This window comes from Cottoperca gobio, chromosome 3, assembly GCF_900634415.1.
Source record: "Cottoperca gobio chromosome 3, fCotGob3.1, whole genome shotgun sequence".
Classification (NCBI taxonomy): domain Eukaryota; kingdom Metazoa; phylum Chordata; class Actinopteri; order Perciformes; family Bovichtidae; genus Cottoperca; species Cottoperca gobio.
This window is the reverse complement of record NC_041357.1, coordinates 21,730,051-21,743,204: the sequence shown is the minus strand read 5'-3', so window position 1 is coordinate 21,743,204 and position 13,154 is coordinate 21,730,051. Positions and strand designations below refer to the sequence as shown.

General features: G+C 40.1%; 1 protein-coding gene across 2 annotated transcripts; it reads right to left on the bottom strand.

The window, feature by feature from the left end:
• Positions 1 to 1,048: 1,048 nt before the first annotated feature.
• On the bottom strand, positions 1,049 to 12,891 carry LOC115003736 (AFG3-like protein 1). 2 transcript variants are annotated; one of them, XM_029425646.1, is made up of 16 exons: positions 12,722 to 12,891; positions 10,856 to 10,943; positions 10,688 to 10,747; positions 10,485 to 10,603; positions 9,854 to 10,003; positions 8,060 to 8,134; positions 7,430 to 7,551; positions 7,065 to 7,323; positions 6,604 to 6,741; positions 6,275 to 6,428; positions 6,080 to 6,187; positions 4,012 to 4,137; positions 3,734 to 3,844; positions 3,160 to 3,274; positions 2,815 to 3,015; positions 1,049 to 1,181 (listed from the first exon to the last, which is right to left on the bottom strand). In XM_029425646.1, the coding sequence occupies exons 1-15, from the start codon at positions 12,833 to 12,835 to the stop codon at positions 2,913 to 2,915; spliced, it is 1,842 nt and encodes a 613-aa protein (XP_029281506.1). In that variant the 5' UTR covers positions 12,836 to 12,891; the 3' UTR covers positions 1,049 to 1,181; positions 2,815 to 2,912. The 2 variants fall into 2 exon arrangements, with proteins under 2 accessions (XP_029281506.1, XP_029281498.1); XM_029425638.1 differs by having other exon boundaries at positions 10,856 to 10,946; positions 12,722 to 12,890.
• Between the last annotated feature and the right edge of the window lie 263 nt (positions 12,892 to 13,154).

The window sequence follows — 13,154 nt, the reverse complement described above, 5'->3', positions numbered from 1 at the left end:
AAGCATATCTCATTTGATTTCCGTGTTGTAACTTGAGCTCAGTAACTTCCCTGACCATGACTTCACATTATTCTGTGGTTGTCAGTGTCGTTGCACTGCAGGACTCTTCAGAGATGCCTTGGCTTACGGACATTAAACTGACCCCACAGTAATATGAGGAGTACTTTTTGGAATATATAAAAACAGTAAACAAATACAAATACAAAATTGCATTATCTAAGGCCATTTACGACCTGTGCAACACATCACCATCCCTCCCTTTTGCAGCTGTCCGTGAGAGGAACAAGGGATTTCTTTCAGAGCCCTGACAGTCTGGACCAGGTGGTGCTTAACTTCAGAAATATTCAACTGAATTAAGTGGAATATTTGCCTTTGAGGCTGCGTGTCCACCTATAAATAAAAGGCTGATTTGTTTCGCCGATTCTGCGGGTGTTTTTACTCCCCTTTGTTCTTGTTCCAGCTCTTTAGCCCTTCAGATAGAGAAGTGTTCTCCTCAAATTCCCCCAGTACTTCAACAAACTCCTCATACGATGACTTCTCTTGAAAGGGACGATTTCCTAGAAGCTCCACCATGTCGGCTTTTTCTAGAATCTCCTTTTCGAGAAGACGTTTTGCCACCTACAACACATAATAATAATAATAATAATAGTGAACAACAAGCATTGTAATGCCGGTGCTAACTCCATCAATCAATATGCACATGCTATTACTGATCGCTGACCAGATTAGTTGTAGTTACAACGAATAGTAGAAGTGATAGCAGTATTTATAATGACAGTTATAATATCACAACTAGTTGTTTATCTTAAGGTAGTTTTTCCATCTTCCTAAAAAATCTTCCAGCCAGTTTTTAAAAAAGGAAATGAAAGCAATCCAAAGAATAGCAAGTTGCTGCATCATACAGTTCAGAGATCTGCTTTGGAGTACAAGACTCTTCATCTTTACTTCTGTCCATTCTTTTCGTCAGTGATAATATTAGTTCTCACCTTCTCCACCATTTCTTTCTTGTCTGTGACAAGCTGAAGTGTTCGCTGGAAGGCAGCATCTATAAGCAAGCGGACCTCCTGGTCTATGAGCTGGGCTGTAGATTCACTGAAGGGCTTCTCAGTAACTATGTCACCCTGCTGAGGGAGGTCAAAGGACACGTGGCCCACCGCCTTATTCATTCCAAACTGTACAACCTAAAATATAAAAAGAGAAATCCATGTACTATTACTGAAAACATAATTTTCTAACTAACAACAAGTGCTAAGTGGCTTCTAATTGTGCACCTACAGAAATAGTCTGAGCAGTGAAAAAGACTATAGTATAACCCTTTGACTATCGTCTAATCTTCAAGTTGGTATTGTAGCAGTTTGTCTAGAGCAGGGGTCTGCAACCTGCGGCTCAGGAGCCACATACGGCTCTTTAACCCGTCTGAAGTGGCTCCCTGTAGCTTTGACAAAAAAAACATGGATATATTTTTAAATATTTAGTCTAGGGGCGTGGTGCCTTTCCTTGCATGTGGCTTATCTTGAGTTGCAGACCCCCTGCCTAACTCGGTGTGCTAACCATGGATAAAACCAAAAAAAGATAAGTAAGGAAAATTGTTTAATTCTGCGCGGACAGATACATTTGCTTTCCCTGTCAACGATGCTGGCTCACCTGTGTGCTTGATATGTGGTGAGAAATGAGCAAACAACAGAAAATGTGATGTTGAAAGACATTTTGTGGGACATTTGTGAGGCTGTTTGTTTAAAAGCCAAATAAATTATCACCACCTCCATGTGGATGAAAACACACTGAAACGGACTTAATTAAATACAAACTGGCCTATTTTTTTGTGGGCTACTTTTTTTATTCATTGCATTTTTATATTGTATTTTTTATTGTTTTGTGTATTTTATATTATTTTTATTTTATTCAACAAATATGGGGAGGACTCAAATAGGCTGCATAGTTCTGTGTTTAATTTATTTCAAAGTAACATGCCACTGTATTTTTTCCTTCTCTTCACAAGAGTTTGGTGTTTTCTTTTGTTAAAACAGGTATAAATAGCAACAGTTTCTTTTATTGTCATTCTGTAATTTCATAAATGCAACAAATATAGTATAACTATATATTAAATCTATACGCTGTGTTATCAAATATGTTTGGCGGCTCCAGACAAATCTTATTAAGTGAAGAGGGGCAAATGGCTTTTAGATTTTAGATAGTAAAGGTTGCCTGACCCCTGAGATAGAGGAAGCTACTTGTCAGCGGAGCTCAGCTGAAATACTATGAGTGATATTGAAACCCACTTAATATACAGAATTGTTGTAGTTTATTATCTACACTAGGCGTAAGGCTGTGGAGAGATCATGTGTTTGGTCTTGTGTTTCTGTATCTGCTTGTCTGTCAGCCGAACATTTTTTGTGCTCATTTACTGCCTTATTTTATACCGTCAGTGAGTGCTGACTGCTTATTCCTCTTAACCAGCCTGTGATCAACAACTGCTTCAGAAGCAAAAGACAAATCCCCCAATCAACTGCACTAAAAACTAAAAATAACAACCTTATCTAGTCTGTCGCACTTTGGCCTGTGTCGTAGCTCAATAACTGACATCCACAGAAAAAGAAACAACTCTTTTATGTACAGGAAGGATCTGCAACCCTGTTTTTAAGCATTAATATGAGTCATTACCACATTTTAAACAACTTCTATTTCAGCATATACAAGTGTATGACTCAACACTGACTCCCAATCACATATTATTTCATTGCAAAGTTTCTTTTGTATCACATCTGTATCTGCATCACTTCTTGTGTATCTGTTGACATTAAATGTGGTGATTACCTGTGCGTACGCAGACTGTGTGACCTTCCTGAGGTCATCCTGCGCCCCGGTGGTGATTCGCTGAAAGAAAACCTGCTCAGCCACTCGACCCCCCAGCATCATGCACATTCTGTCAAACAGCTGCTCCCGGTTGAACAAGTACTGTTCCTTCGGCAGATACTGCACATAGCCCAAACCCTTTCCCCTGGGAACAATGGACACCTGAGGGAGTACATCATAAGTAATATGATTATTTGGTGACATTATAATGTGATAGTAGAGGGTAAAAACAAGAATGTGAAAGTGCTGCAGAGGAATTCTGATGCAGCAGTGCGAGAGAAAAGAGGAGATGAATGTTGTGACTACCTTAAGTAGGGGTCTGCATGTTCTAGGAACCAGCCCGCCACAGCATGTCCGGCCTCATGATACGCCACAGTGGTCTTCTCTGGAAGCTGCAGTACCTGAGTCTTTTTTTCCACACCTGAGAGCAGGGAGGATGTGTTACCAAACTGCACTGTGTGTGTTCTTTACAAGTAATAAGTTAACTGGTTTGATATGCTCTTCAAGCATTCAGCAGTAGATACAGTTATGGGGTGTTTTTGGGTTTTGGCATGAGCAGGAAGACTTTATCTTTGAGTAATACATGAAAACACACAGGAATCAAATCCTTACAATAAAGTCTCAATTAATATTAGCATATACTGTACGTAACTACATTCAAAGCCATGAGTATCTCAAATTAAAGAACAAAGTTCACATTAATGGATTCATATATAATATGAATCAATATAAACTAGCCGTATGTAATTTATAAAAACTTCCTATTACAGAAATGTATAGCTGTTGCTTTTACTACTAACTTACTTGATGAAGGTATAACACACATATCCAATAATCACTCTATGAGCATTGTTATAATATCAAGTGCATGCCAACTTACCTCCAATAACTCTCTCGACCGCCTGCTCAAAGTGCTTAGTATTGACATGTTTGTTGAGGTGGCGTGCAGCTATTAGAGCGGCCTCATTACACACATTAGCAATATCAGCCCCTGAGACCAAAAAGAGAGCCACAACAACAAAGTTAGACTGTGGTGTGATCAAAAATGAAAAATAATTACAGTGAAAGATACAGAAGACAAACTGTATGATCCTAGTAGATGAATCCAAAGAGCTGTGTGGACACATGCCAACATGAACACACATCTCTTGTTCTTACCAGTAAAACCTGGAGTTAGTGCAGCTAGCTTCCTGGTCAAAGCGTCTACTTCTATACTAGTGTCCAACTTCAGAGGTCTCAAATGCACCTTAAAGATGGATGCTCTCCCTTTAATATCTGGTGGGCCTGTAGAAAAGAAAAGTAAGAAAAAAACATATCATGAATTTTCAGGACATTTTCTTCTTCTTAAAAAAAAAAAGAATGACTTCTTTGCACTACAGTGGATGTCTCCAGGACCACATATGTCATGACTCACAAGGTAAAAACAATACCAGCATCGCTGTCACGGATGGTAATAAGCAGTGAGCAGAGTATAAATAAAGTGTGACAGCAGTGTATTGCCATGAAAGCTCCCCATCCAGCAGCTCTTACAAGGGGAGAAGTGTTTTCATGGGCAAGCCAAGTCAACGACATCTTCTGGAGCTTATATCTGGAGATGTGAGAAGTGGCAGCTGAGAGTGACACAACGGTAGTCGAGTGTGTGAAGGAGGATTTGAAGGACCAATTAGATCCGAGTCTTTAAATAATGTTGAACTTGTGGCCTAATTAGAACATTTGTTAATGGGGGCTAAGCCCACACTTACATTAGTTTAAGGGTTTGAGGAAAATGGAACTGAGAGCATCAACTGCTGCAGTAGTGGAGTTGACTACTGCAACTCCCTCCTGGCTGGACTACCTTCATGTGCATCCGACCTCTACAGCTCATCCAGGATGCAGCAGCCCGACTGGATCTTTAACCTGCCAAAGTTCTCCCACACTACACCACTCCTGCGCTCCCTTCACTGGCTACCAGTGGCTGCCCGAATCTGCTCCAAGACTCTGGTGCTGTCCTACCGTGCGGTAAATGGATCAGGCCCTTCCTACATCCAGGCCATAGTCAAACCATACACCTCAGCCCGCTCACTTCCCTCTGCATCGGCCAATCGACTCACTGCTCCCTCACTTTGAGTGGGATCCAGATTCCCCTCAACAAAAACCCGCCTGTTTGCTATCCTGGCTCCAAAATGGTGGAACGAGCTCCCCATTGATATCCGGTCAGCAGAAAGTCAACACTCCTTTCGTCGCAGACTGAAAACTCGTCTGTTTAAACTGCACCTTGACCAATAATTAAAACTAATATTTTCTGTATGCATCACTTAGTTGGGCTTATTTGAAGCTAATGGTTGAGTTTTTATTCAACTGTTTCTGTATGTTGCACTTACATTGGTTTGGCTTATTTGGCTCATGATTGTTTGCACTTGTAAATGTAATGTAACGTAATTAAATCAACAACACAGAGAGGAGCAGTGTGTCCCGTCCCTCATGTTGGCCTCCAGTCATCTAATCCTTCTTTTATAGAGAGCCAGCTCTCTCCTTTTGACCCAGTTTTCTTTGTCAGAGAGAAAACTGCCCTGCCCACCATTGTCCAGTACTGCTGGCGTAAAGAAATTAGATCATAGCGGGCAGAAAAAGATCAACCATTATAACCACAAAGATAAAAGCGCACACTTTTAATGACATAACGAATGAGCAGGAGCAGAAAAAAGAACAGACGCAAATTTAAAAAGGCTTGAAGCTAATGTCTATTGATGATACCATACAGTGACTGTGTCAGTAAGGTCAAGCTCAGACACTCATCTGAAGCTAACAAAGTTAAATATGCACATATTAGTGCCACTGAATTGCATTTGTAGACTACTGGGGTGGCACGGTGACACTCTCATGCATCATCATTGAATTATAAAACGCCAGAGGAAAAACAAAACAGAAGAAAAACAAAAAAACGACTCCAGGTTTGCTTTCAAGGAAACAGAAAGTGCATCACAGAAAAGGGGAAAGTCAGTCTGGTTATTTGGGATGATTTCAGGGCAAGATGTGACTAAAACTCTGCAGATAACTATTCCCTAGCAAATGATGAAGTCACATGTAAAATGTATCTTGACAAATTTAGAAATGACAATATCTTTACAGGAATGTTGAAAGTAAACCAGAGATGAAGGAAAATATTTAGTGCACATAAGAGATAAATGTCATTAATTGAAACCTGTTGTTGAGAGGAGGCCGACCTCAGACAGGCGCTACACTTTACCTATGTATATGTGTCGATCAAAGCGTCCCGGCCTCATCAAAGCTGGATCTAGGACATCAGCTCGATTGGTGCCAGCTAAGACGATCACGTTAGTGCAACTGTTGAACCCTATAATGATGAAAACAAATACATATAAATGCATCTTGTGAAATATTGACAAAAAAGGCTTGAACACTGAGAGAGATTACTGCCTACCGTCCATTTCCACAAGCAACTGGTTGAGGGTGTTTTCCTGCTCACTCTGATTGCCAAAGTTCCCCCTGCCTCTCTTCTTGCCGATTGCGTCGATCTCGTCAATGAAAAGGATGCAGGGAGTATTTTTTCGAGCTGTGGCGAAAGTGTCTCTTATCTAATATAGAACAGAGCAAAGAAATCACTTGAATAATCTCAACAGATTTGTACATTTGAATTAATTACTACAACAGTAACATTGTTTACAGATGATGTGGGCAAACAGCAGAATGAAATGCATCATTCAGTTTCAAAACTACTTGGCAGAATCCGGCATTTATCCCAGTACTGACCCTCGCTGGGCCCACGCCAACGAACATTTCCTGGAACTCCGAGCCGTTGACGGTGATGAAGGGGACATTGGCCTCTCCTGCAGTGGCCTTAGCTAGCAGGGTCTTGCCAGTACCAGGTGGGCCCGATAGCAAAGCACCCTGAAAACAAAGGTTCTGTTTAAGGAGACATATTGTGCTCATGTTCAGGTTCATACTTGTATTTTGGGTTTCTATTTTGGGGACATAGGAAGGGGAGCCAAATCTGAGCGCCACAAGCACTGGAAGGTGAGATTTCATCATATGTCCCGATTAATGATCAATACCAATACCTCAATGTATCTTCACCAGGTTGAGAAATGTCTCACTTTAAAATGTAATTCTAAGCCAGTACTCTTCTTTGGAGGAAAAAATTCCCCCAATCGAAATGTTCCTGTCTCCCTCAAGATCCTATGCCACAACACTTGATATGCAGTAGAGCGCACCTTTGGGATCTTGGCTCCTAGGTCCTGGTACTGCCGCGGGTTCTTCAAGAAGTTGACTAACTCCAAAATCTCCAGTTTGGCCTCCTCACAGCCTGCGACATCCTTGAACCGAACGTTAATGTTGCCTTTAATTATCTTGGCTTTGGATTTACTCATACTGAAGGGGTTTACTCGCCCTCTACCCCCAAAACCTCCTGCCATTGGTCCCTTCCGCATGGAAAGAAGTAAAAGGCCGACCAGCAGTAAGGTCAGGGTAATACTGAAAATGAGAAAGAAGCTCCATCAGGCCAGCATCAACGTGAACAAATCCAATATTCATAGAAATCAATAAAACATGTCAGGTAATCATCAGATGAAATTCTCACCCATCGCTTTCACTGCTGTAGAATACAGGTACTCTCTGTGAGTCCAAACCCATTTCTTGCTGAGCCATCTCCAGGTTATGCTCAAATGACTCCACACTGCCAATGTTGAACCACAAATAGCTCTGAAACGTACACACAAGAGAAAACATGCAACATGCATTATACTGTACATATAATGTTTGCTTATGAACTTTAAAGTTCAAATCAAGACTATGCACATTTTCAAAGAAGGAAATAAATTCTTCCCTTTCCAAATGGACATAAGCAATAAATTGCACCATCGCTCATTTGAATGTACTCCGGGATCAGGAGCTAGCTGGTGGCTAATGTAAGCAAACTGTGGTGCATGAAAGTTAATTTATTTGACTTTGGAAATTGTAGTTTGACCAAATTATCTTAACTCAAAATCTGCTGGGTAGCATTTTCAATCACATCTCATGAACCTAATCAATTGGATTTGGAAGTTCAGCAGAAACCTAGTAAGAAGGCCTTGAAGTAGATTCATTTTGCCAAAGGTTAGGGTTAGATTCTTCTCTGCTTAAATTACATTTCAAAATACCACTAAGCCTCACCAACAGAGTGACCTATATGAAAAGCAAAAGGACATAACAGCATTTTCATGCAACGAACCACTTCTGATGTGTTGACTCCATGGTAAGGAATCACTTTGACATATTGTTTACTGACAACCTCCAGGTGATCCACCTGTGTAGAAAGCACAAGAATTACAGTATATCTCAAAAGTGAGTACACCCTTTAGATTTTTGCAAATATTCTGTTATATCCTTTCAGGGGATAACATTATCCTACTGAAACTTTGATATAACTTAAAGTAGTCAGTGTGCTGCTTGAATAACAGTATAGATTTATTGTCCTTTGAAAATTACTCAGTACACAGCTGTTAATGTCTAAACAGCTGGCAACAAAAGTGAGTACACCCCATAGTGAACATGTCCTAATTGTGCCCAAAGTGTCAATATTTTGTGTGACCACCATTGTTATCTAGCACTGCTTTAACCCTCCTGGGCATGGAATTCACCAGAGCTGCACAGGTTGCTTCTGGAATCTTCTTCCACTCCTCCACGACGACATCACGGAGCGCACGGATGTTGGACACCTTGCACTCCTCCACCTTCCTCTTGAGGATGCCCCACATGTGCTCAATTGGGTTTAGGTCTGGAGACATACTTGGCCAGTCCATCACCTTAACCTTCAGCTTCTTCAGCAAGGCCGTTGTCATCTTGGAGGTGTGTTTAGGGTCATTATCATGTTGGAAAACTGCCCTACGGCCCAGTTTCCGAAGAGAGGGGATCATGCTCTGCTGCAGGATGTCACAGTATATATTGGAATTCATGTGTCCCTCAATGAAATGCAGCTCCCCAGTGCCGGCAGCACTCATGCAGCCCCAGACCATGATGCTGCCACCACCATGCTTGACTGTAGGCAAAACACATTTGTCTTGGTACTCCTCACCAGGGTGCCGCCACACACGCCGGACACCATCTGACCCAAACAGGTTTATTTTGGTCTCATCAGACCACAGGACATGGTTCCAGTAACTCATGTTCTTGGATTCATTGTCTTCAGCAAACTGTTTGCGGGCTTTCTTATGCATCGGTTTCAGAAGGGGCTTCTGTCTGGGGCGACCGCCATACAAACCGATTTGATGCAGTGTGCGGCGTATGGTCTGGGCACTGACAGGCTGACATCCCACTTCTGCAACCTCTGCAGCAATGCTGGAAGCACTCGCACGTCTATTTTTGGAAACCAACCTCTGGATATGACGCTGAGCACGTGGACTCAACTTCTTTGGTCGACCCTGGCGAGGCCTGTTCCGAGTGGAACCTGTCCTGGAAAACCGCTGTATGATCTTAGCTACTGTGCTGCAACTCATTTTCATGGTGTTGGCAATCTTCTTATAGCCAAGGCCATCTTTGTGAAGCGCAATAATCCTTTTTTTCAGCCGCTCAGAGAGTTCCTTGCCATGAGGTGCCATGTTGTCCAGCATTCAGAGAGAATTGTGCCCAAAACACCAAATTTAACAGCCCTGCTTATCATTTACACCTGAATCCTTGTAACACTAACGAGTCACATGACACCAGGGCGGGAAAACAACATCATTGGGCACAATTAGGACATGTTCACTATGGGGTGTACTCACTTTTGTTGCCAGCTGTTTAGACATTAACAGCTGTGTACTGAGTAATTTTCAAAGGACAATAAATCTATACTGTTATTCAAGCAGCACACTGACTACTTTAAGTTATATCAAAGTTTCAGTAGGATAATGTTATCCCCTGAAAGGATATAACAGAATATTTGCAAAAATCTAAAGGGTGTACTCACTTTTGAGATATACTGTACATGGTTGCAAAAAACAAACGGATAACAGACAGAAAAACTGATACACTCTCTGCCTCTTACCAAGTCTCTGTTCAAGTAGTGTTGCACAAAGTCGTTCCAGGAGATCTGCATCCCAGTCTCTCGGAAGTAAAAGTACAAAAAAGCTGAGGCCATGCCTGTTACAAAGATTGCAACGTAGCGAATTGCTTTTTCATCCAAGGGGAAATCATCCTGTTAGATAAAGAAATGTTGTAAGAGAGAGATCAATCGAGTAAAGGAGAGACTGTGTCAGTAGGCCACTGAAAAACAATCCACTCTTCTCACACTGCATCTGCACTAAGCCGTCTGTCAGAACTATGATTACCCTTTTAGCAGAAGAGCGTGATTAGCACAGTTAAATATGCTTCAAGGAAAATATCAATTTCAACATTTGAAAGTTTAGAAAGTCTGATCAGTTTATGTCAATTAAACATAAATACATAATGTGAACAAACCTTTTTGATTAGAATCAATTAAATTCACTACTAAAGGATGTAACCAAGATATGTAGTGAATGGGTCGTTGTACATTGGAGAAGAGTGGAAAGAGAACAATAAGAGTATTATAGACCTCAATAGGTCAAAAGCATGCCCAATTATGAAAAATACAACTTTAACTTGCACTTGCATTTTAATGAGACAGTTATCGGTAAAATTCTGGCCATGATTCGCACCTGAAAGCGCATCCACCAGTGTGATTCTTCCTTTTTTCCTCCTCTTCGTCTTTCGTCACCATCGTCATTTGTGTCCCGCTCTTCCCTTTCAAGAGATTCTTCTTTTTTGGTATTTTCATCTAAACGGTAACAGAACATCAGTCAAACACTGCAGAGGAAACGAGAAGAGAGGATGCACAAATGGAGACTCAAACATTCCTCACCTCCAGCTGATTTGTTGACGCCAGTGCTTTCTTCACTCTTTGGGAAAAACTTTTCAAAACCTAAATCAATTCAACAGCAAACACACACACAACAACAAAAGATGTAGGTCATTGTGTGCACTCATTTAGCCACATTACATAGTGTAACAGCATTAGGAGTTACTTTACCTCTCGGTGGTTTGTTTGAGCTAAGTAACCGAGCGAGTGGGAAACTGTGTTGATGTAATCCTCCACACCTCCTTTGGATCAGTGACGTCTTCTGAAATAAAGATACAGTATGACGACTATGTGAGCAGTGAGGGCATACAAAGAAATATACATATACATATACATATACACATATATATATATACACATATATATATATATATATATACACATATATATATATATATATATATATATATATATATATATATATATATATATATATATATATATATATGTGCAACACTTTACCTATAGACATTAGGGAGGCAAGATCTCTCAATATTTTCAAAAGTAAACTAAAAACATATCTCTTTATTTTAGCCTTTTAATGGTGATATTTTATACACTCTTTAATGCTGCTACTCTATGCCACTTTAAACTCATTTAAATGCTTTTATTCTGTAATGTTCCCAGGTGTTTCGTCCGAAACATTATAACTCATTGTTGCTATTTCCAATGCTATTTTACACTATTTTAATTCTGCTATTTCACACTCATTTACATCATCACTGTGATTATTGTACTGTAAATGCTTTTATTCTGTCCTTGTACTAATTGTTATGTTTTTGCTGTGAAGCACTTTGGGCTGCAATTCTTGTATGAAAGGTGCTATACAAATAAAGCTTATTATTATAGTACGTGTTTTTTCCCCAAAAAACATTATCACTTACTGGACTGCGTCACCGTTAACTTGATTTTCTTACAACACTGTTACAGATAAACCACTTATACACTAAACTGTGTTTGTACAGGCCAATCTTGTTATCGCTACTTGAGAATACAAATCTGATCAGAACATAAACAACATTTTGTTTACGTATCAAGAAATATCCGAGTAAAAATATGTTATTGTTGAACAATAATCTTTATGATCAAAAGATACCAGAGGCAGTCATTTTTTAATGTTGGAGATCTTTTTAAATATAACTATAACTAAAAGAACATAACAAAACTAAATTAATCTTGAATTGAGAAATGTCAAAGTAGATTATGGTTAGCATGCACTATCTTGTCATTTGCCAGTGTCTTTATCATTTAAAGTGTTAATTGTAAGAAGTGTTATAGTGACAGCAGTGCCCACATACACACTGGTACCGATATATGTAGCACAGCTGATAATACCAACCTGCAAATGTACATGCTGGGCTCTATTTACCATGCAAAGTCTACCAGAGAGAAAAAATAAATGAAATCTCAAATGTATTATATGTCTGTTTCCCCAGAGTAAAATATTCCTCATGTGACAAGTGTTTGACTGTTGTACTAAAATAGAAAAACTAGTTTAAAGAAGCATCATCCCAGCCAGTGAACCTCTATTTGGATATGTCTTATGTTGAAGTTAAGACAATGAAAGAAAATCAACCACCTATTCAAAATCGTTTCTATTCCAAAAAAAAAAAAAGGAAGAAGAAAATGCAACTGAATGATTGAATAAGAATGAACATGCATGTGCTAAAGGGGCCCCCCTTCTCCATCACAGTAACAGATTCACGCCCCCCTTCAAACAAAACATAATGAAACTGAGGAAAGTCATCTAAACTAAACATTATCATACGGACATATCGTGAGAGTACAAACAACTGAGGAATGATAAATAAACAGTGCTCAGTTTATTTACAGATTCAGGGGGGTCTACAGCCTGCATAGAGGAACACTGTGTTCTTTCCCATGACAAAAATAATGCAAGTGTTGCACAACAAGTTTGCATGCATCAATTTCAAAATAGATGTTTGCAAACTTTGCAGAGAGGCTCTACATGCCTCTGTTTTGAGAGGACCGTAGAGACTTTAGATAATAAGAAGAACATAAACAATGTCACCGTACCGACGCGAGTGCACCGCGAAAAGTAGCTGAAATAGTGGATAAGTCTCGGCTCCACGTCCGAACCGCCCGCACTCGGTTCAGAAAGGGCCCGACACTCACAGCGAGAAGCCCCATATCAGCTACTTCCACCCGACTTCACTGGAGTGAAGCTGCACGCTAGAGCCAACAACAAGTACTGTAATCACGCACAATGCCAAGTCGTAATATCGCGAGATTCCGGTTACCAAATAGCAGGAGACAGATTATTCTTTTAAAATGTTGGGTTTAACTCATGACTGGACGGAAGCTCTATAAATGTAAAACATTTGATGTAAACTATTTGTCGATGTAGTTCAAAGGCTGGGAGTAAAAAAAAAAAAAGTTGTTGAAACCAATGAGTTCATTCTGTACTCGTGCAGCGAACACCTGTAAACATTAACCTGTTTGCGACCAC

What these genes read in the sequence shown, in the direction of transcription:
- LOC115003736 (XM_029425638.1), bottom strand. Translation starts at nt 12,835, where the DNA reads ATGGGGCTTCTCGCTGTGAGTGTCGGGCCCTTTCTGAACCGAGTGCGG. An exon ending in TTCGCGGTGCACTCGCGTCG is followed by an intron (nt 10,947 to 12,721) that starts GTACGGTGACAT and finishes TCTTTATTTCAG; the next exon opens with AAGACGTCACTGATCCAAAG. An exon ending in GTTGCTTGTGGAAATGGACG is followed by an intron (nt 6,188 to 6,274) that starts GTAGGCAGTAAT and finishes TCATCATTATAG; the next exon opens with GGTTCAACAGTTGCACTAAC.